The sequence below is a fragment of the Festucalex cinctus genome, chromosome 2, assembly GCF_051991245.1.
Source record: "Festucalex cinctus isolate MCC-2025b chromosome 2, RoL_Fcin_1.0, whole genome shotgun sequence".
NCBI lineage: Eukaryota > Metazoa > Chordata > Actinopteri > Syngnathiformes > Syngnathidae > Festucalex > Festucalex cinctus.
In genome coordinates this window covers 7,618,285-7,645,283 of record NC_135412.1, presented here as the reverse complement: position 1 = coordinate 7,645,283, position 26,999 = coordinate 7,618,285, and the positions used below count along the sequence as shown (strand labels likewise).

Here is a 26,999-nt window from a genome sequence, read left to right as displayed (position 1 = left end):
TGGCGAGTATTGTTTATATACGTCTCGAAGTGGGAAACTCATAGAGACAGTAAACTTCTGTGGTGGCCTGTTGCTTTATATTGCTGCCATAAAGGAGTCTGAGTAACAATAAAATTTAAAAATCCTCTTCGTAAAGGCTTATCATAGAGTGAGAAGCTACTTATATTTTCCAACAATAATTTTTAGGAGACTTTTTTTTGTATTGCACACTGTTGTTAGCCGAAAGTTTTTTCCCACTTTGAACTTGAGGCCCTCCAATGATTTCACTTTCGGCAACTTGTGTTGTAAAATACAAACACTTCCATGGTGGAGCCCATGTAAATGAACACTGATACATCAATGTCAAAGCTTGGATGCAAATGTGAGCAGTGAGGCTGTTGTGTAAATAATACAATTTATTTGCTCATAAATGCCATCTGTCCCAGTAAAATGTGTCTCGGAATCAGATTTTGACAAACAGAAAGTCATAATTGATTCATTCTCTGCTACCACTCCCCATGCTCTTCCTTCCCCCTCTATGCTATCCTGTTTCCATCTCTCTCTCTCTCTCTCTCTCTCTCTCTCTCTCTCTCTCTCTCTCTCTCTCTCTCTCTCTCTCTCTCTCTCTCTCTCTCTCTCTTTCTCTCTCTGCTCAGCCTCTCCCCTTTCACCGCTGCTGCAGTGCTTCACTTTCTGACCTTCTGCTCGGAGCATGCATGCTTTGGTGCCCAGGTATGTTTCATAGGATAAATTAGTTCTTCCTTTAATTCTTTATTAAAGTTATGAGTTTCAGATTTTTGTTTTCTTTTACAACATTGTAGTTCCTATGCATGTGCAGGTGTTGGCCACTAAAACCTATGTCATGTGATGCTATTAACTACAGAAAGTGAGATGACATTACCACTCTGAGCTGATGAGCTTTTAATCACACCAGCTAGCCTACATTTTGATTTGTAGCACAAGTGGGATTTTTCGTGTAACGTGACAGCTTTTCTTTCTATTCCAGTGCTACGGTTTAAAGTGAACTCGTTACGGCATCTGAACGGCTAATGAACCGGAAGCTGCTTGCTTGACAACATTTCCGGCTTTATCCTGAATGTGCACCGTCATGTCAGCCCATAACCACTCGAGCTTTGCACTGTTGATTCAGCAGAGTGCGCTGCTGACCAGCTTGTCGATTCTCAGGATTTCAAAGCGACTCCACGACAGGCACTTACTGCCAGGCAGGCAGTGGAGAGGTGGGGGAAACGTAAGCCTCTCCCATGGGCCATGATGCTGATTACTCAGCTCTTTTTCTCCGTGGCGCCACAAATATTGATTTGAAGACCTCTAACATGATGCCAATCCGGTATATACTTTTCCAAATGTGCTGAACAGTGAGGTAAAACCCTTCATTTGTCTTGTAGACTTAAAAACGTTTGGGTTTGGCATCAACTCATGAATTTAAGACGCATTTGGTGTCTCAGCTTTTATTTCTTGTAATTTTTTTTCTGATCCTGATGCAAAATTGCAGTATTTGGTCTCCTTTAGAGCTCTCACAAAGTTTCTGTTGTCGACAGCTGTAATATTCTTTGATCTCGATCTTCACTGTCTGTTCTTTTGGACATTTCAAATGCTTGTGCTATGGTCAGCATTGCTGAGACTGCTTGTCCATGTTCACCCTCACAATTGCTTGCCCCCATCCCCACCCTATAGACACCTCTGGTGTTCATGTAGGTTACTTTAACTGTAAATGATAAAAACGATATGAAGCTGAGCAGGCATTTTGACTATCCTATCCAAATGACACTTACTCCCAAGTGTATGTGTGTGTGTGTGTATATATATATATATATATATATATATATATATATATATATATATATATATATATATATATATATATATATATATATATATGTATGTGTGTGTGTGTGTGTGTGTGTACACTGATGGCAATGTCAAGTGCCGATACCAGTAGTATTTTTAATAGATAACATTTTAACACAAAAAATGATGACAGATAATTTTAAAGAAAGACCTATATACCCTAACATTGCAAATTTCCTTAAAATTGCATGAAATTAATGATAATTGTCGATTATCTTTGTCCATTTGTTCATAAGAGACATTTTGAATAGAACACACAATAAAATTAATTTAAAGAATAAATACATAAAATGAAACAAATAATACAGTGGCCAGAAAAGGGCCTAATAAAAAGATGTGGTTGTACAAATTATTTTTCAGGAATACAGTGAAGTGCAAAGAATTAAATTCAATGCAATTGTGAGTGAGTCAGAAGCGCTAAAGTTACTGTTGCTGGCTGCTCTTCACTTGCGAGATTAACATGTCGTCCTGTATCATCATCATCATCATCATCAGTATCGACCATGAGTAATGTCTTGACATTAGCTTAAGGCTGCAACTGGTGCTGTGCATTTGTGCCTTCATTAGTTAAAACAAAAGTTACTTTAAGCACATATTGTGTATAATTTATTAATAAAGAAGCATGTAATCTATACTTTTTATCGTGGTTTGTCAAAGCTTTTAGATTTGCAAAATTCTGGTAAATGTAAGTTTATTTATGGCAATAAAATGGTTATTTATTGAAATTGCATGGTTAGTTTCCGACAGGAAACTTGCATATTTAAAAAAACAAACAAAAATAAAATCGGTCTGGTTGTTGTAGTTCCAGACTTTATCTGACACCCGTCAGGGATGAAGAAGCAGAGTCTCAGAGGAGGGCCAAATCTCGTCATGCCAGACAGACCCGCAGGTCAACGCAGGTAACTTCTGAATGCAGTACAGGCGCTAAAAGCTCACTGGTGTGTGTTTGATTTATCGAGTCATGAAGCTAAGTGAATGCTTTGCAGGGAGTGACTCTGACAGACTTGAAAGCGGCTCAGAAGATCAACAGCTCAGAAGAGTCTCTCCTTGATGGGAAAGTAGAGGATAGAGCAAAAGAAACCAAAAGCAGCCCAAGATGGAGCAACACAGATGAGGTCAGTGTGATTCATTTCTCAAATCAAGATTTTCCATTCCAAATGAGTATTATGTGATTGTTTAGCAGGGGAACATAAGACCCAAGTTACAAAGCGTCGCTGAGTTCACGGAAGCTTGCTGCCGGCCTACGTCCACCATTACCGGCATAAACTCCATCAGAGGTCACATTGCTTACTTGATTTGACCATCAAAAAAGAACTGACGTTGATTCACAGTAGATGAAACTTATTATGTGCAGTCGGTGGAAGAAGGTGGAGAGATGAAAATCAGAATCCTCTTGAAGAAGAGCAACTTCTGTTTACAAAACACAGGAGCAGACGGCATGAATTGGATGGATGCGATGAATCCGATGGCGCCGTTGCAGAGGTATGACAATTGCGTGACAAAACCATGCACCCATATCTACAGTGACTTTATAATCTAATTCATATTCATATATATAATCCAAATTAAATGCAATCCCTGCTTTGACAGAGCAGTAACCCCTAAAAGAGCTCTGGCAAAGAGATTTGAATGTGTCCGATATTATATCTCACACTTTTAGCTGTCAAATAAAAACATTCTCTTAAAGGTTGGAGGATATTTTTGTCTGACAGAAGCGGTTTAGTTTAAAACTAGCCCATTTCTTGCTCTTGCAGAAGATTAGTTTTACGGTAATTGTAATTGCAATCTGAGGACTCCGGTTCGGGTCCAGGCTCCGGCCTTCCTGGGTGGAGTTTGCATGTTCTCTCCGTGCCCGCGTGGGTCTTCTCCGGGTACTCCGGTCTCCTCCCACATTCCAAAGACATGCATGGCAGGTTAATTGGGCGCTCCGAATTGTCCCTAGGTGTGCTTGTGAGTGTGGATGGTTGTTCGTCTCTGTGTGCCCTGCGATTGGTTGGCAACCAGTCCAGGGTGTCCGCCACCTACTGCTCAGAGCCAGCTGAGATCGGCTCCAGCACCCCCCACGACCCTTGTGAGGAATAAGCGGTCAGGAAAATGGAAATAGATGGTGTTGTTGGTTTGAAGATAGAGGCTAGTGCAATGGAAATTTCCACTGCATCTTAAACCAAGAATGCCGTCTCAATGAGTCAAAAAGAAAAAAAATGCAAAAGCTTTATGAAGTTTCAATTGTCTTATCACTATGTACAGCAGGGGTGTCCAAACTTTTTTCTCTGAGGGCCACATACAGAAAAATCGAGGGATGCAAGGGCCATTTTCAGTTTTTTCCACTTTAATTTGTCAAGCATAACAAAATCGGTCAATCAAGCTATTGCATATTGTTTATATATTACCGGTACATTGTTTTTTTTTCTTTAATAACTGCTACGTGAACAACTTTCTACAAAGTCAAATCAGAACAAATACAGGAACATTCTGTCGTAAGGTGACCACTTTTAAAGCATTTAGTCGGGAAACATTCATGTATTATTTTCGTATTTTTGCTTGTAAAAAACAATTATCTTTATTCACCACAGTGTTATGAAGATAAATGTTTATTTAATTGTAAAACAGTTCATTTGCACATTACATTGATTTATTAGCAGCAGATGTCATTTTTAGAATATGCCGTGGGCCGCTAAAATAAGGATGGCAGTCCACAAATGGCCCCCGGGCCGTAGTTTGGATACCACTGATGAACTGATATTGAATTTAAAAAAAAAAGGTTTAAAATATCAACAACGATGACAGACAGGACATCTTATACATTAATGATGCAAGAAATTGTGACTTAGATTTTTGTATTGCTGCTTTGAAATGGTTTAGTTAAATTTTTTTCTGTTTTTCTCACTACTGCCACTAGAGAGCATTACAGGACTTTTACTCACCAAGCCTAGTTGAAAAGATTTTACACGATTCATCTAATTCAAACCGATAGTTTGAAGGCCCCTGGGTAGAAAATTGTTTTATGGCATACTTAAGTTTTAATGGATGATGTAAAACCGATATCTACTCGTCAGCCACAAACAATATGATTCCGCCAAGTACATTATTGCACCTCAGGATGACTCGGTTTTCATTATGGCCATCGTTCCAAATTCTCATCCCGTTCCTCCATCAGCCGAGAGGCATCCGCGCTTCAAAGCCACTAAGCTCTCATCTCTGACGCAACATTTGAAGATGCGCTGTAACCGTAGTCGGGAAGCACGTGTGCGTTCAACTTGTTGTGCCGCTTAACATCTCGCAGAGGACCCTGCAGCTCCCCTCCCCTCTAAGTGGCTTTGCTTCTTCACATCACATGGCTGGAGCGTCTCAGCATTCCATACCATATTGGGCAAAACGCAGGCGCGCTCTCTGTAGTCCGAGCCTTCGAATCGGAGGGATTGCCTTCCCTGCTTTTACCTTCTTAGCTGATACTGTGCTATGTGGGTGAACTTTGACCCTGAACGCTTGCTGCAGCGTGGGATGAATCGAGCGGCGCTGTGTCAAAAAGCGTATTATAAATGCCCTTCGCCGTATGGAGAGAAAGCCATTTTTCCTCGGGGGCTGACCTCGGGTCAGAGGATCAGCTGCTCTCCGCGGTGGCATCAGAAACAGAAATCAGGCGGTGGTAACATGAGAGTCTCTCAGCATTACTAAGAGGACTATATCTGGCTGCGATAATCACAGCCAGGCTTCATCAGTGGAGTGGCCGGCTGCCTGTCACCGGTGCCCTCCGCTGTTCCACTCCGCTATGATCCCAACACATTTTCCACGTAGCGTTTCAGTAACAAAGAGGAGGACAGGTGCAGATGGATTCAGCTGTGTGATCTCGTCACCTTGCAGCTGCTCAGTCAAGTCATCAAGAATGTTTGGACAAGTCGCGGATCAGGCTGGAGATGATCTTGTACAAAGTGGAGATGAAATCAATTTGGCTCCATATTTAGGAATACATGAGAATGCAATTTCAAACTGTATGTAGAATGTAGACGGTTTGGGGGTAGGGGGGTGGGGGGGTCAGCCCGAGGACGCTCCAGCTGCAACCTTTAATAGTCTGCATCACTACTCTCTGTATACACAATGAATACCATTGCTGTTATTCAGATTTGGAAATTCAAAACACAAGAGATATACTGTAGGTCCACACTTTATTTAAACTAGGGATGGGCGAGTACCGATACCAGGTATCGGGCCGATACCAGCCTTTTTTCCAAATACTCGAGTACTCGTGACGCAGACGAGTACAAGCGACCGATGGCAGAGGGGGAAGACTTTAAGTGAGTCCTCCTTGCCTGTAGCTGGCGCTAGCGTGTAGCAGTTTTTCACCAAAACTTCACCTGGTTTGGAAATACTTCAAAATTGTGAATCTTAAACTAAAAGAGCATTTTTGCGTTTTATTTTTAGCATTAAGACTATTGAAGAGTGACTGTGCTTTTTTTTTTGGGCAAAATTAAAGGAAATATATTTGTTTAAAAATATCTTTTAGTGATTTTTTTTATTTGTCAAAATGTACTACTGGTATCGGCAGTTGGTATCGGTGAGTACTGAGGGTCTGAGTATCGGTATCGGTCGGGAAAAAAAAAAGTGGTATCGAACATCCCTATAATTTAAACAATAATGTGAATGGTTGTGGAGAACAAAATGATCTTTCTTGTGACATTGTACATCTGCTTTCTTCTTTTCTTCCACCATTTGGAATTGTCATGTCTTATCTTTCCATCTTCTCTCTTTGCCCTGTGAAAAAAAGACGTCAGCATCCAAACCTCACTATATATGGAAGACAGCCTGAATAAGCTCTTGCAAACTGTGGGCGAGCATGCGTGTGCGCGTGTGTGTGTCAGTCTGTGTTAAATGGAATACTTTGACATTTAAAGCTTTGCCCCTCATGGCATTTGTTAAACATTTGTTTTTCTAAACTGTCAATTTAAAGATACAGTACTGTAGATAATAAAGGAGTTAGCTACTTCAGTTCGTTATGGAAATGAATGTGGATTCCATCAAGGCCTATCTTCATTGTTATTTCGCCTTGAAATGTATTCAATTAGTGATGATGTGATATGTGTTTATGGCCAAGTACGGTACATCATATACTTGACAGCATAACAGCCACAACATACACTGTACACCTGCATGCATGATAATGCTGTCTAAAACATGAGTTTTAGCAAACATTTGATTGGCACTGTCGATGGCAATTTCTTTCCCAAGTGTTTATTACAGTATGGTGGTTGTAGTTTGTGTCATGAAGTTAAGTAAGGTAACCAAAATTCTTTACTTCAATAAACTACAACCACAATAATAAACATATTTTTCAATTTCTAACCAACGGACGATTCCGAGCACGTCACAAGTCAAAATGGCGGCCTTTGGCGGGGCTCTACTCTATTTACACAAATAATAATGCAATCTGGCTAACACCTAAAATATGTAGAAAACCAAATACATGTTATCACACTCAAAAACGATTCTTTCCACTTACCTAAGTGCTCACTACAAAACATAGTCGTCTTGGTTAGCCTCCATTTCAAACCGTCCGGTTCCAACGTTTCACTACTTTTATGCATTTTCTCCGACATTCAGGGTCCACATGGGACAAACATGGAATGATAATTTAGTCTCCGTCATGTTATGGTTGGAACATCCTACTGCACAACAACTTTTAGGACTGATTTCCTGAGAGCTTTGCATGCTAGTCACAGGCAAAAGCAATACAATACGCCGTTTGGCTTCACTGAGTAAGCATTATGGAAACATCAGAAATGCCCGAATGCTTGGAATTGTCCACTGATACATCTGTCAATGTCAATTAAAAATCGAGCAATATCTTTGTGAAGATTTTTCCCACCACTTTCATTGGCTCCTATTAGCAAATGGAGCTATTGAGTAAGGTTTGTCTACCAAAAGTGTTACGGTTGGGTGTGTGTGTGCGAAAGTGTGCGTGTTGGGTCCCAAAAAGCAGACCACAAATTGTGTTTAGAAAGCAACAAAAGGGTTTTAATAATAACACAGGGCGCAAGGACACTAATAAATAAATACTAATAAAGAACACGCAATAGGGCTAAACCACTACCAACAGTCAGAATAAAACTAGAACAAGAGCAAAGCAATAACAGGGCAATACTTAGCAAGTCTAGAGATCAGCGTCGTTGACAGCAAGCAAGTTAGTTAGTAAGGCGAATACTCTGACAGCTTCTGTTAGGAGTGCTCGGCTTTTATGACCAGCTGATTGCTGACCAGCAGCAGGTGTGTCAGCTCAGCTCCCCACGATAGTCATGGAGATCAAGAACAAAAGAACACAAGTAAAAAAAAAGCGACACTGGGGACACAGAAACGCAACAAAAAGGAAACAAATTCTTTGAAGCTAATTTTTACATGGCTTAGTATAATTTGTGCAGCAAGAAAAACACTGTTGCAGTGTGCCAGGACTGAGTTCATAAAACCATCTGACCTGTAACAGTAAATAAACATATTTTTGAAAACTTGCCCCATATTTTGCAAAAGTCTACATCAACTTCGTATAGTACAAGCGACAAATTAAACGTAAAGCCTGACTCGGTACTTTCTCTCCGCCACCTGCTGCCAGGTAGGCCGGAACGGTTTGTCACCTGGCAGCTGCCGACATCTCCTCAGGTGACCTTCTTCACGTTCCTAGATGACAACTCCAGACACTTGGTCGGCACTCCGCCTCCTCTGCGCTTAAATGGACAATTTTAGGCCTCAGTGGCGCGTCCCTGTTCAGAGCCTCTGGCAAGACGCCACAGAAAGCTTGGGGGGGAGAGGAGAAGCAAAGCGGAGAGGAGTGCTGGGAGGGCGAGTGATCCATGAAAGAAGGAGGAGGGAGAGAGAGAGAGAGAGAGAGAGAGAGAGCAGCTGATGAAGAGAGAGTATAACTTTGAGGGATCACAGGAAGAGGCAGCACAGGAAGAACTTTTGGCCGCTTTCTTTTGGGCCGTTTTCCCATATCGCAGGCATCTGTTTACAGGCTGAAGAAAATGAGAGCTTGCTGAAAGTTTGCATTTTGATCTATTAGCTGACTGGTGAAGATAGGAAGAAGACAAGGAACCGAAAGTCTCTCCAAACTGGGCCAAAGCTCTCCCACCTGTTTTCCCTCAGGATTCCCTTGCAGCGCCAGCATGGGCTCTGGTGCTTGAGGGAATCTTTGCATCTGTTATCCGGAGGCGAGGGAAGCTGTAAGGAGGGACATGTCATCCTACTACCCCCGCACCAAAGACCTGACTCGTGCCAGGAGGTCAGTCACCGACTCGCCGCCATCGTCTCCATCCCCTACAGACAAAAGCTTCCGAGTAAGAACCTTCCTTCCTGAGAAAATACAAACAGCTTTTCTTTCCTCAGCCTCCTTCTTCAACCTGCATGAGGGGTTTGCAAATTAACTCGTCACTTCAAATCCAATCAAACCTTTCTCCCCGATAAAGCCAAACAAAGCGTGTTTATCCTCGCGGCCTTAACGATGGATTAATGCACTTGACTGGGGATTTCAAGGAATGATTCAGGCTAAATCGACGTAACACCTGAAAGCCAAAATTCAGTGCAAAGGATGTGTCTCGAGTGAATTAGTTGCTTGTGTTCATCATTATTATTATTAGTGCACCGTCACAATACATTTATTTTTTATTTTCTCACACTGCTCGATCATAATATGTGCAGTGGGCCCCTCATGAAGCACCAATTTAGTTTATTAAAGAGTCATCTCTGTTGAATTCAGTTTGTGGAAAGAGAAACTTTCTTTCTGCAATTTCCTGTTATGTTCCCACTCTAAGTGGACTATTCTCAGTGGGCTACAGTGTTTATGTCTGTGCATCTGTGGGACTGTTAAAGAGACAGCGGCATTAAAACACCTTAGAGCAGGGGTGTCCAAACTACGGCCCCGGGGGCCATTTGCGGCCCACCGTCCATTTTTTAGTGGCCCGCGACATATGCTAAAAAATGGCATTTGACTCAGTTCAAATAAAATAAAAACAAAAATGTTTGGAGATGGTCAAAGTAAGAAGGGAGGGTGTCAAAAAACGCTATTGCCATTAAAGCTTATTTTAGTTAACTAAAACTAACGAAAAAAATAAAATAAAATATTTCGTCAACGAAATAAAATAAAAAAGAAGATGCTTTTAAAAAAAAGAAAAGAAAACTGAAACTACATTTTATGTTTACAAAACTAACTAAAATAAAACTAATTATAGCAAAAATGTCCTTCGTTTTAGTCTTTGATAATTAATTTAATGCATGAGCCTTTGGGGATGATTTTAAATGTGATTTTTAGCAGATTTGTTTTGATATAAACTGGAATAATGATGTCACGCCCATGGTGTTTTTTAAATATTGCGCACAAGTAATACACACACAAAAAAACTAATACTGAATCTAATTAAATTAAAACTGAGCATTTATTAAAGAACTAAAACTAATAAAAAACTAACAGAACCACCCTGAAAACTAATTAAAACTAACTAAATTTAAAAAAACGAAATAAAAACTAAAATGAAAAATTCCAACAAAACTATAATAACCCTACTGCCATATTACAACTAAATTGGTTTATATACTATAGCATTTTTCTAAATATGCAAAAGCACAAATAAATTATTTGTACAATTTTTAGGACTAAACACAATTTCTCTTCATAATATTATGTGGCCCCTGCGTCCTTCTGATTTTCTGTATGTGGCCCTCAAATGAAAAAGTTTGGACACCCCTGCATTAAAGTTTGCTTGCTCCAGTAAAATCAAAAAGCTGCTGTGTTATTGTTGACAGTGTCCCTAAAGTGTTGTGAAAGTTGGCCATTCATTTTCAGTCATGCATGTGAGAGAGAATGACATGCACTGATTGGTGCAATATCGCTGTGATGAGAATGAAGTCTACATAAGTCATTATAATTAGTACAATCTTGTCACTTTTAAGCAGAAAGATGGATTTTTATCTGGAGGGCTGTAGTGTTTGTTTGTAATAAACACAAACATTTTCCGACTCCAATGAGTTCCGATGGTTGAATTTTATGACAAAGTGATGATGGCATTGCTGTTGATATTGCTTTCATAAACAAAAACAAAAAAACTCTCGACGTAACTTGTCATTTGTGTCGTTACCATGGCGATGGGGAAAGCATGAGTTGAGTCACAGATGCACAAAAATAATTGCACATAAAACATAATTGACATTATCAGTCAAACCTGATCATGACTGTCTTTGTCCATCCATCCATTTTCTTGACCACTTATTCCTCACAGGGAGTGCTGGAGCCTATCTCAGCTGGCTTTGGGTAGTAGGCGGGGGACACTCTATACTGGTCGCCAGCCAATCACAGATTACCGTCTTTGTAAAAATTAGAATTTTTGCTCCTCGATCAGATTGTGAAAATGTGTGTGTTGCCAACACACATTGGCTGCTACCTTATCGTGTTATTTAAACTGTAAATCGATACTGAAATTCCATCCATCCATTTTTTTAAATTTTTTTTATCCTGCTTATCCTCGCTAGGGTCGTGAGTGAGTTGGAGTCTCTCCAAGCTGATTGTGGGCGAAAGGCGGGGTACCCAGATCACATATTTTAAAACAAAACAAAAATCATTCTCACTCTTGGATCTACAAAGTGACAATTTCTATTCTTTATTCATGTTTTTGGAGTATGGTAAGAAAGTAGTGGTAGTTATAAATATTTCCATCCATATATTAACTTGCTACTCAGCATTGTGTTAACAGTTGCGATACGGACTTCTTGTTTTTTAAATACAAGATCCCTCATTTTTTTTGTTGGGTTTCGGTCCCAAAAAATACCCACAATAAATGAAATCAACCAAGTAGTTAGATTTGTGTTTTACATTTATTATAAATGTTTTAAGGCTCTAAAACCCCTCACCACACAGTTTATAGTCATCGAGGCATTTACATTTTGTCATATTTCTCTCGTTTAAACATTCTCAATGTCAAACCTTCAGAACTTTTTATAAAAACAACATTAATGTAAAAAAAACAAAAAAACACTGTACTGTACATATGCACTGAAATCTATTTTATTATAATCATTGTCACATTGTAAGAGACCACATTCTTGTATTCTTGTTTGACATTTCCAAGCTCTGGCAAGTGTGAACACAAATGTCAATTGGGCACTTAGAAGGTCATTTGGTGGTTTTGAAGTTGAGTGCACCTTGATCTTGCCTTCATCGTTCTATTGTTTACAAAGAAGTTCAAGGGAACTTTGTGGGTTTGAGGGTGGTGTCACACGCATACACGTGCTTCTGAATGATAAAAAGGCAGATCAAATTAACTCTTTTACTGCCACAAAAAAAAAAAAAACTTTTAATACAACAAAGGCTTTGATCATTTACATCATCCTTGAAAACGTTCTATTTCCTCAGATTTTGTCATGTTTCATTGTAATGTCATTCACCGGCAGCCCATTGAAAATAGAATGCTGCCATCTGCTGGCCATAGTTAGTGAGTGTTTTTGATTCCACAACCCATTGACCAGGCAGCGGTGCACTTAGACACATTGCACTACCCATTGATTTAAAAAAAAAAAAAAAGTAGTTGACGTCATTTAACGTTTATGGCGGCATACATCGTGATTTTACTAATCGTTATAAACGTTTTTGGCGGTCAAAGAGTGAAAAACATTTTTTGATGCATGTAACCGACATGCTCAAAATCACCTCAATGGCTTTCTTTTGCCCGACATTAAAAGATTGAGCGTGTGTGGGCTCTCTCTGGAGGGGTGAGGCCTGTGTTTGGTCAGCTCTCTTCAAACATATGACCACATAAGGACACGCAGCGCTGGTTCAGTCGTGTAAACACTTGCTAACCAATAGCTCCTTTGACGCAACATAACACACTGCATCCTCAAACTTCTGAATAAATGTTGGCTCTGTTATAGTAAACTTTGATTTTGCCCCTGCAAAGAATGTGCTGCCATTATTGTGAACAGAGAGGGGTTTGAATCAGCAGTGTAAAAATTCACAAGTGTGCAGCAGATACTGCAAACAGATCAGGGATCAGCGGGACTCGCTGCAGCCATTAAATGGTCGTAAACATCCACACATGTGTCAGGTTTACAAGCTTTTTTGTTGGGCAGTGGACAGTCATAACATCAATATTCGTGACACATTTTTGAAGACGTGAAGTTTCATCATAAAACAGTCATCACCGAAAACATACAACTCAGCTGCAGGCATGACAGCCCTTAAATTCCTTAGTTAAAAGGAAATGAATTCAACATGGGATCACATTAGGCTCAAGCTGTTCCTCGAGATTTTTGGCAATCTCTTATTCAAGATTTGGATTACTTTTGATGTGATGATGTTATCTTTATGCAATTGGAAGTAGTGAGCAATTATCTTGATGCAGCAGACCTTTGTGAACTGTAACAGTGTTGAATTCCCTATGCTGTGCACTCTGTTATCATTTACCTGGAGGTTTTTCCTCAGAATGGAAAATATTTCTTCTTTATCTAACATATGACCAACAGATACATCTGGCTCTAACCACATTTAATTGTTTCCAGTGTTCTTAATGATCCCCAATTTAATGGTTTCTTTTTTTGTTTTTCAGCATGACAGACTGTCAAGGTAAATGTCTTTTTTTCTATAGTTTCATAACTGTGAAAGTTAGCCCTCCACGCTCCAAAATTTGAGTCCCAGAAATGCATGGTAGTAATACTTTTTTAAAAAACTGTATTATTTTATTTAATATAATAATCCTAATAATATAAACAGTATGAATAATACACATTTAATTACAACTCTTTCCATGACAATCTATAATTCTAACTGTAATTCCGCTGAATGACTGACTGAAATCATTTGGTTCTACCGCCTTACATTCGGGAACGTGGAATCCATTTTTAATTAGCAAAGAAAATGGCTTGCACTAAAAGCATGAACTGAAGTAGCATTGTGTGAATGTGATCTGCTGCAGATTCGACTCCAGTGGGGAAAATGTTCCTGACAGACTGGGCAGGACCAGCTCCTACACTCGCAGGGAGACCAGACTGGCATCTCTGAACAAGTCGGAGCAAGACGCCACAAGCAAAGACTACAAGAAGGTGAAAATTCATCCTCTAAAAGTTGTGATACGTGATACATAAGAGATTTTACTACTTTGTGGGGGGAAAAAAAACACATTTGAGTTTCAGAACATTTTGACATAGAGTTCATATCATGTTTGATGATGTTTGTTAGATGTACGCAGAGGCTCTACAGGAAAATGAGCGTCTCAAGTCCAGGTTGCAGGACAGCAAACAAGAACTTGTCAACATTCGTTCCCAGCTGGAGAAAGTGGCTCAAGTAAGTGACTTCATTATAGTCAATAGCGGTGACAGAAGCTTCATTAAAATAAAATGACGGGCTGATGGAGTTAAATGGACGTCCAGAATTGGAGGACATTCGGGCTTCAAAATCGTTGAAAAATAAACCTTCACTTTTCTGATTATTAGCTACATATTCATCTGTAAGCACCATATGATGTAGAAAGCGCTATATAGTATAAGCCCAGTCCATTTATCATTCACCATTAAATGGCATATACTGTATATATATGGCAATAAGTGGCATTTTAGGCGGTACTCCAAACTTATTTGGTATTTAAAAAAAAAATATTTTCAAGCATTCTTTTCGCTCAGGTTTTTAGATTTGGTCTCAAGTAAATAACTACATGATTTTGTATTTTATATGTAGATTATTTAAAAATTTTATGGGTGCAACGTAAAATGTAGACAACAAGTACACAATGCAGTCAAACAATACAGGCCCTTTTCAATTATTAAAGGGATACTTTTCTTATTTAGCCATTTTTGGCAGTCAAACATGAATATTTTGCCTATAATGAATTTGATATTTTCATTAATTTCCATGTACCTTTAAAAACATTTTGGAACTTGCTGTCGACTGAAAATGACATCACAAGGGCTCAGGTAACCAATCACAGCTCAGCTTGTGAATGTCACATGTTACCTGAGCCCTTGTGATGTCATTTTCAGTCGATGGCAAGTTGCAAAATGTGTTTTTAAAGGTACTAATTGTATGTGAAAAAGAATGAAAGTATCAAATTAATTATAGACAAAATAGTAACTTTTTATTGCTATAATGGGCTAAATAAGTGAAGTATCTCTTTAATTTTAGTACCTGCCGCGGGCTGATAAAAATCGAACAGCGGACTGCAAATGGCCCTCAGGCCCCAGTTTTGACACCAATGTCTTAACTATTGAGGCACACAGAATTTCATATACTGCACAGAAATTTTTTTTTTTCAACATTTTCATCCATGATGCTATAATGACACTCTTATTTGTAGAGGCAAGACAGGATAGCAGAGAAATCATCTCTGCTCGAATCTGAGAAAAAGGTACGTCTTTGCAGCACCAATCGTGCATTTTATTTCACCATGTTTATTTGCTTCAATGAGGCAGAACGGTTGTTTCTTCATCCTCTTCTGATGCGACCTATTTTATCGCGAATTTATTTGCAGGAAAAACAGGCCCTTGAAAAGAGAGCGTCAGGCATGGAGGAGGAAATGAAGGTCAGTCTACGTAAATCTATAGTGCATTTTGCACCACAAGGTGTCTCATCAGATGAAATAATGAGACCTTACACTTTCCATCCTTTTATTTCCTATAGCGCGCTCGTCCTCATTAGGGTAGCAAAGTGAGCTTATCCTAGCAGACTGGCAGGGCAAGAGGAGGGGTCTACCTTTGACTGGTAGACTTTGTAGATCAACAATTCTCACATTTATACCTGTGGAAAACCTTGACTAAACCTAAGCCCACACAAGTATGAGAAGAACATGCAGATTTACACACAGACAAACCGAGAATCGAACCCTGAACCTTAGAACTGTGAGGCAGACGTGCTGCTCGCCGAGTTTATCTTGTGCCTGCTAAGTCACACGATTCAAGTGTTGTACACGCAAATCAGATGCACACACGACCAGGTGGCTTTGGAGTCAAGGAGAGAGAAGGTTAAAGCTTGAGGCTCATTAGCCACACGGCTCTGCTGGGTCACTTCCTGTCAGGCTAAGGAGAGTTTGCGTCTCGGCACTCCAGCTCGTATTTATCCCACTGATGGGCTTGAATGTTGTGACCTAGTTCCAGTTGAATACCAAACCCGGTCCAATAGCGAAAGACCTGCTTTTGTGAGACATTCCTGCTCTGCACAGAGTGTTCCGCTTCACAAAGAGACACAGTGCAGCAGATTGAACGCCTGTGCTGTTTCTGCAGGGTGGTAAAAATGTTGCAAGATAACACAATTGGCAGGGCTTTCAAGCATTGACTTTTTTGTTTAACTTTATTAAACATTATCATACACTTAAATTTGCAACCCCATCCGAATCTCTATTTGTTGCAAAATCCCGGTCCATGATGGCGATTTTCAAAAGAAAATGGTGACAACAAATCCAATATTGACAGATTAACCCCTGGGCGTTATCTTATTTTGAAATGACTTGGTCAGAACCATCAAAAAGCCCAAAACGGGTCACAATAATGCCTAACGGTTAAGATGAGGAGCAGGCTAGCGTCAGATGTTTGACATCCATGTTGTCATGGTTCCATCAGCAGGACCTCCCAGTGCGCTTCCGCTGTGGGTACCAGCCCTGAGGGGAGGGGGTGGGGATGGTGAGTGGTCGCCATGACACCTGAGTTGAAGAGCGACACCTGCTTGTCACCTGATGTGATTGTCTTCTGTCAAGACTAGGGCATGTTTACACGCGTTGACACGTTACACAATCAGATGGGAAACGGCCACAAACTTCACCAGCCTTTCACAGCCTCAAGCATCCTATCAGCCTTTTACACTGATTTTGAAACATACACTTTAGTATTTTGGACAATGAACGTGTTTTGATGATTTTTCTTTTCTCCACTACCACAACAAATTTACAATAATATAATTCATTGTGATTAAAGTGTAGACTTTCAGCTTTAGCTGAATAATATATTTGCTATTTACTTTCATGGAAGAGTAACTCCACTTTGTGCGGCTCAATCGTATTTTGGACAGCTGATTAATATAATCGTCATTTTCAATAAAACTTGAGCTGCATGGAGACAAATTTCGTCAGGTCCTTCATTAGTTTTCTCCCTTAAGATGCTATGCCAGGCCTTCACGAAAGCCACTTCCAGTTGTTGTTGGATCTTGCGCCGCCACTTTTGTCTTCAGTAAGTGGAAAGAGCTATCCTATGTAACCTATACGCATGAATTGTTGAAAGCTATACTCAGATGAGAGGCAAAACGTCAAAGATAACAAAAACAGTCAACAGTTGTGATTGAGTCAGCGCTGAGAAGGAAATGACCTGAATGAATGAGAATATTCCCTTCACGTTACGTCAGTCATCCATCAAATTCTCATTGAAGAAAAAGAAGCAAGCTCCACAGCTGCCATACACGCCCAAACACAGACACATGATGTTCAAATGGACCTCTTCAGACCCTTTCCATACATTTCTCTGCCAGAATGATGTTTCTAAAACTACTTTACCTTGGTTTCATCTGTCCAAACAGATTCCAGAACTAGCTAGCTGCTAGCATGTACTTTGTTATCGAAAAGCAAGTCAAGACTTTTCAAAGGGGAGAGAGAGAGAGAGAGAGAGAGAGAGAGAGAGAGAGAGAGAGAGAGAGAAAGAATATTCTTCAGTGGCTGAACAAATCACTGGCCTGATTTCATGCCAATGCTTGAACTGAAGGCAACAAGAACAACAATGAAACAGCAAGTGAAAGTGGCAGCAGTGAAGGATTTTCATCGAATTATTATACATAATTATAGCTATACCTTTGAATTAAAACAATACTTAGAAAAACGGCTGCTTGTCTAGCGCTATGAATGCCATAACTTTGGCGTTCTTGACTTTAGCCTTGTTGCTGCCTTGCTGGGTTGTTAGCTTAGCGCCGTTAGCTGCTGCAGCTGCTCCCTCATTCACGTTCGTTCAAAACGGCTCTGGCATAATGACGGATTTTCAGGTGAGCAAAACTTCTTTCCCTCTATTCGAATCCTTGTTGAAAATGTTTTGATCTTCTGCCATGGAGAAAAACCACCACACTGGTGAGGAGGACATGTTGATTGCTACGTGCTAGTCTAGAAAGTAGTGTGGGGCGAGCCAAGCAAGGCCGGCCGGTCTTTTTTTTTTTTTCTAGTCTATTGTAAACTGCTCGCGTTGCAAACAGTGTACAGACTTTAATAAATATATCGGACCTTTTATCAGCTAAAATATACATCCCTAAATAAAAGTATTTGTGACATGTTTTATGTAGCTTTGACTCAAAATTTGCTTGCGGGGGAAAAATATATATCAGGATATATATCGTATATCGATAGTAAGCCAAAATATATCGGGATATGAGTTTTGGTCCATATCGCCCAGCCCTAGCTACCTGGATAAAAGGAAAGCCAAAGATAAACATTTAGGCTCGGTTTTCCTGGGAAATGTGGTCTTGCTACAGGCAAAACACTCCCGCTTTTGTCCATATGGTGCCGCCATAATCATCAGAAACGGAAAGGTCCTTGGTGTTGCTTTAAAGCTGAGTGCTAACATTTTAATCAAATTGTCATTGTGATTGATTGTTAAATTTCAATCCATGGTGGTGGTGTATAAAGGCAAAAATCATCAATCAAAAGCTTACACAATTTTAAGACGAAAATGTCACACAGCATCAAGAATTCTCGTCACATTACCTTCCTCCCCACCCACACACCCAGCCAAGAGCATTTCTTCAGAAAGTTCACATTATATGCATGACCTGTTTAGTAGTGCTTTAAATCACTTATATAATTGTAGTTCAGCGTTGTAAAAAGCAGCCAGATGTCCTCCTTATTCCTCATCCTCGACCGCATTTGTGTCTGCAAGCGCGTTTTGTGTGTGTTAGCTATGTGTGACTGTGTACAATAGCTTGTGTGTGTGTGCTGAATGAAGTCTCGTCAAGAATTGCCTCAAATCTCCGGAACAATTTTGTGATTTCATAAACCAATCAAACGATGAGGGTTGAGTATATAGTATGTTTGAATGATTTTGAGCTATCAGGACAATTTGAATGTTAACTCATTTGCTCTCAATTACGTGTAAATACGTTTTTTTTTTAATGTTGTAAGTGTCCCAAAGACGTATTTATACGTTTTTTTTTTGTTTTTGTTTTTTGTTTTTATGGTAGAGCATATAGAAGGCTTTGATGCAGCCTCTCAACCGCAAAGAACGGTTGCAGAAATGGTAGTTATTACACAAACGGCCAGCAGGTGGCAGCAGAGCAAAGGAGATTAACCAGGGCCATCTACAAAAAAAAGTTAAATTACTGAACAATTTTAAATAGATTCGTGAAAATTAATTAAACTTAGCTCTCTTCTAATGCTAATTGCTGCAAAACGGAAACAGATAGAATCATACTTTTTTTTTTTCCCGATGAAAGAAGAGACTTTAATCTTTCTTTTGGTAGGTTCCATGCTTTTATAGCAATTGAACACAATATTCTCTGGAATTTGCCAAATCAGTCAAAATCCAGGAAAGCAGCCGGGATTGCTTCTGTGAAAACGTCTGGGAGCGAATGAGTTAAAATGAATAGCATTAGGATATGATTGTTTTATTATTTTAAATTAACATTTAATATCAACTTTGGCATGCAAACAAGCACTTTCTTGAGCTCCCTTCACGAGTCGCTTTGCTTTTGTTATTTTTTCTTCCTATTTCTTCTGAAATTTTGATTTGGCTGTTCTTTGTTGAGAGTTTGATTGCACACCCATCCTCTTCCTTGCACGCTTTCTCTGTCCTCCCTTTCTTTCTCCTCCTCTGTGCAGGCTTTCCCTGCCCTTGCTCAGGCCCAGGCCTTGCGGAGCGTCAACGAGCGCCTCCTGGCCGAGAACAGAGCTTTGCTGCGCGCCCTCGCCCGCCTCTCTGAGACGGCCTCGATACCGGAGACGGAGGACCTCTGAACTCACCTGTCCTCCTCTCACCCCCCCCCCCCCCCCCCCCTTCCTCAGCAACATAACTCTCCTTTTGGTGCATCCAAAGGCCCCCTCATCCTCTGCCGTGTTGCTCTCAGGCAGGTTGTGCACCGCTTTCTACCGCCTCACCCCCTCCCGCAATCTCCCTCCTCACCCTGCATCTTTTAAGTGCACTCTTTACTTTTTAAACCGCCTGTCTTAACTACCGTATTTTCCGCACTATAAGGCTCACCGCATTATAAGGCGCACCTTCAATGAATGACATATTTTAAAATGTTTACATATATAAGTCGCTACAGTAGAGGCTGGGGTTACGTTATGCATCCATTAGATGGTGCTGCGCTAAAGGGAATGTCAACAAAACAGTCAGATAGGTCAGTCAAACTTTATTAATAGATTACAAACCAGCTTTCTGACAACTCCATTCACTCCCAAAATTAATAAACAGCTGTTTTATTATTTTCTCTGAGGTAACGTATTATTATTAGCTAGCGATCCAATGGCGGGACCTTCTGCGCATGCGTGTCACCGATCGTGCAGGGTCACCGAATAGCGTCTTGACAGCGAGACCTGTTGCGCCTCAATATTGACCCATATATAAGGCGCACTGGATTATAAGGCACATGGCCAGCTTTTGAAAAAATTGAAGGCTCTTAGGTGCGCCTTATAGTGCGGAAAATCTAGTACACTAAAATCACAAATATCCTTATTTTAAATACTACAGGCAGTATTTTCTTACATTCACAAATGAGGCATGACCTTGTATCGACAGTAATTGAACTGCTCAATCATAAAGCGGGTCCAGCGTAGCGTGACTGCGAATCAATGAGATGTTGTTTGTCTGTGTGACAAACTTGGGAGATTTTGGGACAGTACCATGCTATCATCATCATCAGTCTTCAAAACAAACAGCTTGTGTGAAAGTCAACATCTGTCACTTAAAAGGGATGTCAAGTCGAACATTTTCTTTACAATCATAAATCTAAACACAGCTTTCTGATTAATGTTCCGTTTGTGGAATATGAATTAAGCCGCTAAATCCACCCGTTTATATCCATCTCAGGGGGCAGCCATTTTGTCACTTGACTCAACTGAAAATGACATCACAGTGCCTAACGGTGTCCAAACTGTTTCGTTTGTGGGCCACAAAGAAAAATTGGAGGACGCAAGGCCCACTTTATTACAATTATTATGGTAATAATTTATTCAGCATGATTAAATCAATTAATATTTTGTTTATATTGAAGTTAATTTGATCAACTGCTAAATAACAGTTTTCTGTTAAATGTTATAAGGTGAATAGTTTTTAAGGTTTTTCAAGATTTAGGAGTAGCCAACAGCATTATATCACACTAGACTAGATCCCCCCCTTTCACTGAATCCCATCTATACATTCAGAACCAAAACAAGAGCAAACTGCTGACCAAAGAGCATGCTGACCATATTTTTAAAAGCATTACTTGAGGATCTATAAATGGACCTTGACAGTTGACTCAATGCATAAAGTGGAAGAAACCATTTTCTGCTATCTTTACCACAATGTTTGGAAGGGAAACTACGTTATTGTTCTAGTCCGAGATGTTCTGCATATTTAGAAAAAAACTACAGTATATAAACAAATTTATTAATAGCAATGGCATCTATATTATCGACACCTTCCTTTCTTATTCAGACCATATACAAACTTCTTTTTTTTTTTAATCTAGCCTTAGGCCGTGTCAAATGTAATTTTTAATATATGCTGCGGGCCACTGCAAAATGGATGGCGGGCGTTGAAGGCCCCCGGGCTGTAGTTTGAACACCTCTGACCTAAGAACTCAGCTTGCGAACGTCACATGACCAAACTCTGAAAACAGGTGAGCCGCAACGATCGTTACCTGAGTCCTTAGGCACTGTGATGTAATTTTCAGCAAGTGGCATGACAAGGCAAACTGGCAGCCACTTGAGATGGATAAAAATGGTTGCATTTTGCTGCTTAATTCATATTCCACAAACACAATATTAATAAGAATACTGTGGTTAGACTAGTGGGGGCTTATAGAACATAATATTGTAATGAACATTTCTGGCTTGTGTTATGTTTTGGGGTTGGATCCCAAAAACGCAGACACAAATAAGATTTTAACACTTTATTCGCATAACATCAACATAACATAACATAACTTGACTAGACCAGAAACAACGAGAATCATGAGATGCTAAGCTAACTTGTGGAGGTGCATAGGGAAACAGAAGAGCAGGTGGCCAGCTGGACAGAGGAATAAATCGGCACCAACACACTTCTCTGTCAGGCTCATATAGACAGCGAATGGATCTGATTGGCTGTGGCCAGACATGTGGTTAACAGGATTTACGTGGAATTATGTGATTGGCTGTTGACCAGATAAAGAGATTATATATTCCTGACATCACAAAGCTTCTTACTAGGGATGTAACGATATCCAAACATCACGATACGATATTATCACGATATGAAGGTCACGATACGATAATTATCATGATATTGTGGGGGCGTTGGCGATATTTAGAAAAGATCACAATATTCTAAATATTCTAGAGCTTATACTAAAAAAAAAGCACAATATTGTGCTTTTGTATATAACAGCAATGCATATAAACCAGCTACAATCTCTAATAACAATATTGAGGCACTGACTTGCTAATGCAAGCATACATTGATCGCTTCACAAGAAAATTACCCTTCATCTGACAATTAGCATAGATTTTAAACAGAAGGCCAAAACATCCCTAATGAAAATTAAATTACACTAATAAACTAGCCACTAGAGGGTGCTAGAACTGCACAAATGGAAATCAACCTGACTTTTTGAACAGATGTGTTCCTTTTAAATATTGTGAACATGACGACGACGATATTGTGGCAGTTTTAATATCACGATATCACGATATTGCCCTTATCGTTACATCCCCACTTCTTACCAGTTGAAACTAGTTGCTGTTACATGCTAATTGCATCAGACCCCAAACAAAGCACAGTCATGACCGCTTGAGTTATTTTCAATAAATGGTTTGGCTTACGGTATATATTATGTAAGTGAAACCAAATGACAATAAGAGATACATTTTGCTAAAATGGGGTCAAAGGTCATCCATCCAACCATTTTCTCTATCACACCAATGGACAATTTAGAGATTTTCACTTAATCATGTGTGCATTTTTGTTTTAAATGTTTTAAAAGTGGTAGTCAGTCAGTGAAGAAAACCCATGCAAACATGGGAAGAACATACAGAGTAGACACGGAAAGGCTGTAGCCGAGATTCGAATGTCAGAACTGAGAGGCGTTCACGCTAACCCCTGCTGCAAATCATAATCGTGAATACGTTTTGACTCCTTCCAACTTGCAACTGCCCTTAAAATTAGAAGTGTCAGTGTGCCATCATTCCCTCTTAAGTGACCACTGCCAGGCTGAGTGAGAGAAGAGGCTAGTAGAGTACTGGCAACAACGCTCGTAGAGCCCTCGATGATGTCATTGAAAATGAATAGGGGTCGTGACATTTGCGAGTTGTTACCTCTGTTACTATGCAATAATGTTACTCTGCAGGGACACCTTTTTTGCTTGCATCAAAATAGTGACTTGTTAATTTAAAATGATTACTTGTTAATGCTGATGACTCAAGCAGTGTGATCCAAAAGCCATGTGTGTGTGTATTTATACATATTTGCAAGTGAACAATCTAATTCCTATTATGGCTAGACGACAGTCATCACCCAAGAATGTTCTGATATGAACTGTGTCCCATTTAACAGGCTGCGTTTCAAGTCCAAAATGACATCATAACGGCATGCAGAAGTGGTCCTGATTTGAAATCTTTAAAATTGCAAGATGTAGTGCTTCTATCCAGTACTGTGTCCTATATCCCAGGATTCATTGCAAGCCACTAAGTCCTGCACAATATTGAATGTTTTGATAAAACTGAGTGCCAACTAGTGTTGTTCCAATACCGTTTTTTGGCCCCCGATACCGATACCCAGCTTTGCAGTATCGGCCGATACCGATACCATACCGATACTTAAGTTGTTGTTGTTTTTTTCCTCAACATGAAAAAGCTGTCCTGCTATTGGTTCAAAGCATTCAAGGGCCACTAGGATATCTTAGATCGCCATGCAGTTGGCGTGTCACATATGAGTGAATATCGTGCACAAGCAAGACACAAGATGCTGCATCCAAAATCCTACATTAGCATTGGAATCAATGGTATCGGCATGTGACTTGTGAAAACTCAGATACCGTTTTAATGCAGTATTGGCACCTCTACAATTCAATCAATCAATCAATCAACTTTATTTATATAGCACCTTTCATACATTTAGAATGCAACTCAAAGTGCTGGACATCCATAATACAATAAAATATCCCCATGATGGTACTCACAGACACACCCAAAACCCAACAAACACATGAAAACCACAACATGGCGGGGCACAGAAGTACCCTGTAAGGAAAAGCACCCAGAAGGAGTTCATCCACAGTGAGATGGATGAAGACCAAGCATCCCTCTCACTGTGGAGGCTCCCCCATGAGAAAACACTGGAGCTAAAAATTGAACAACTACCAAATGAAAACGTTTAAACACTAAAAGAAAACAGTTAAACACGATAGAAAAAATAAATAAATAAAAAACAAAGCTACAAGACAATATTAATTAAAATAGTTAAAAAAATAAAAGGGGATAAAAAATAAGAATATAAATTAAAAAAAATAATAATAATTAAAAAAAAAATAAAACATTTTTTTTTTAAAAGATCAACCAAATGCTAAACTAAAAAAGTAAGTCTTAAGCCTCCTCTTAAAAACATAAATATTCTCTGCAGACCTGATGCTCTCCGGCAGGCCATTCCATAGGTGAGGACCATAGTGGCTAAAGGCAGCTTCACCATGTGTCTTGGTCCTCACCTTAGGAACAGTTAAAAGGCCACTGCCAGAAGACTTCAGAAGAACCTCAATTCAACATTAGCTTTTTACTCAATTGAATGTATGTGAAAATTTGTGGGACGTTGAAAAATGTCAAATTTATTTCCATGTCTCTTTGCTCATTTGACTAGTTTCTGTGACGTGTTCCGCAGAACAGAAGCTTATTGTGCATCTCGGGCAGAGAGGAAACACTTGTGACAAAGAGGTTGTTTATTTTTAGTCATTGCCCCTTGTGAGGGACACGACCTAGATTTTTAAGATGTCTTCTTGTTTCTCTCTTTGACCTTCTTACGAGTTCCTCCTCACTGCATGATTGTGCACCATGAAGCATGTCCACGTCGCCCGGCTTGAAACGTCACCGGAAACTCGGTTGTGGTGAATGAGGTTGTGTTTTGGTGCCGCTGAGCTGTGTGACCGCACGAATCGGCCGTTTTGCATTCCACAATCAGCGTGATTTTTCACTCTCCGTGCAACTGTGATCTTGTGATTTGATCGCTTGCATCCGCTTCCCCAGGTCTTGACCGAGCTCAAGATGGACAACCAGAGGCTAAAGGATGAGAACGGCGCTCTCATTCGGGTCATCAGCAAACTGTCTAAATAAAAGGAGGGCGCAACCTCGAGCTCCTCGTTCGCAAATGTTTCCACGCAATCAAGTACCTCCTGTTGGGCAGAGCCAAAGAGCAGTTTTACGGTTAATGGATTTACTTTATAACAATGAGCAGCCCTCGTAATTTTCAGGGACCATGCACGCCGCTTGATTGATAATTTGAAAATAACGACTGCATGGATACCTCAACACATAACAGGCCTATCATAATCGTTGCATCATTGTTCATAAAAATGATGTACAGTATATGTTGTTGTAGCAATGAATATCCAGGAGATTTTTGAGGCAATAGTAATGCAATTAAATGATCACTCCCATTATTGCATTGGTACAGAAAGCAAGCACTTCATAAACATAAATACAGCTCAATAGGATGTGATTGAGATTATAATAACCTAGGTGATTTAAGAAGAAAACATTCTACTGAAGGTTGCTTTTGGATTCTGAGGATTATTCAAAGACAGTGTTTGTTAACATTGGTGCAGCAGCTATTCTGCGAAATTGCTACTGAAACCTAATAAAATGAAAAAAAATTCAAACAATTCACGTTTCCTGTCCAGACTGATGCATTTAAAAAGTATCGTCATATTGATTTAGCTACAGTTAGAGATATGAGTGGGCCTCATTTTTTTTTTGGATTCTATTTTCAGCACTTCCAATGTGCTTCACGTTTGGCAGTTTGCTCCTTTTCTGGGGTGAAAGATGATTGATATATTTATTTATTTATGTATTTTCTTTTGATTGCTTGGTTTTCATTTCAAATGTGTGCACGTTATTCTGCCATAACACAAATCACCTAAACAACCAGCAAATGTATTCTCTTTCACAGCTGTGTTGATATTCAATGTGTAGCACAATGCTAAGGGACACTTTTGGAGGATCGCTTGCAGTTTTCAGAATTTTCCCATGTATTTTGTTTGCACAAGAACAAAGTACAACAATCATGTAGCCCAAAACTTCTTCCATCTTTATCTAAGACAAAGTCTTCTGATCTTGCATTGCACAATTAGCATAACTGTAAAGTAGGCTAATTGTCAATAAGCTAATGCTAACAAGTTACAATGTTAAACCACGAGTTGTTTCAAAAAGTTTACATCACTATATTCTGTCAAGCCGTAAGGGAGAATGCAATATTTGATATTTAAATGTATTAAATGATAAGCACATGCTCGTGTATCCACACTGATCATTAAAGCTTTAGTTGAACAAACCAAGTGTTTGTGTGATTAAATTTTAGCCAAGCCAAGCTTTTCTTATCTTTCTCTACACCACTATTCTTTTCCAGCATTCTAGATCAGGGGTGTCCAAATGTGAGGGCCACATACAGAAAATCAATTTGTAATATGGCAGTCAGGTTATTGGAATTTTACGTTTTAGTTTTTATTTTGTTTTGAGTTTTGTTTTTTTAAATTTAGTTAGTTTTAATTATTTTTCAGGATGGTTCTGTTAGTTTTTTTTTTTAAATTAGTTTTAGTTTAGTTATTTTCAGTATTAGTTTTTTTTTATGTGTATTACTCATGCGCAACATTTAAAAAACACTATGGGCGCAACGTCATTATTCCAGTTTATATCATACTATATCTACTAAAAGTCACACTTAAAATCATCCCCAAAGGCTCATGTATTAATTACTAAAGACTAAAGCGAAGGACATTTTTGCGATAATTA

General features: G+C 39.5%; 1 protein-coding gene across 7 annotated transcripts; it reads left to right on the top strand.

Moving 5' to 3' along the window:
• Positions 1-619: 619 nt before the first annotated feature.
• Positions 620-26,545, top strand: ppp1r12b (protein phosphatase 1, regulatory subunit 12B). 7 transcript variants are annotated; one of them, XM_077512574.1, is made up of 12 exons: positions 620-711; positions 2,651-2,747; positions 2,835-2,963; positions 3,032-3,125; positions 3,203-3,330; positions 13,422-13,438; positions 13,788-13,914; positions 14,051-14,155; positions 15,162-15,212; positions 15,336-15,386; positions 19,644-19,892; positions 25,239-26,545. In XM_077512574.1, the coding sequence occupies exons 1-11, from the start codon at positions 692-694 to the stop codon at positions 19,776-19,778; spliced, it is 954 nt and encodes a 317-aa protein (XP_077368700.1). In that variant the 5' UTR covers positions 620-691; the 3' UTR covers positions 19,779-19,892; positions 25,239-26,545. The 7 variants fall into 7 exon arrangements, with proteins under 7 accessions (XP_077368700.1, XP_077368699.1, XP_077368698.1 ...); XM_077512573.1 differs by having other exon boundaries at positions 624-711; positions 3,029-3,125; positions 19,644-19,888; XM_077512572.1 differs by having other exon boundaries at positions 624-711; positions 3,029-3,125.
• Positions 26,546-26,999: the final 454 nt, after the last annotated feature.

Excerpts from the sequence above, each read along its gene's own strand:
- ppp1r12b (XM_077512573.1), top strand. The coding sequence starts at position 692 with ATGCATGCTTTGGTGCCCAG. Across the intron at positions 2,964-3,028 it reads GATGGAGCAACACAGATGAG|CAGGGGAACATAAGACCCAA; the intron begins GTCAGTGTGATT and ends GTGATTGTTTAG. Across the intron at positions 14,156-15,161 it reads AGCTGGAGAAAGTGGCTCAA|AGGCAAGACAGGATAGCAGA; the intron begins GTAAGTGACTTC and ends TCTTATTTGTAG.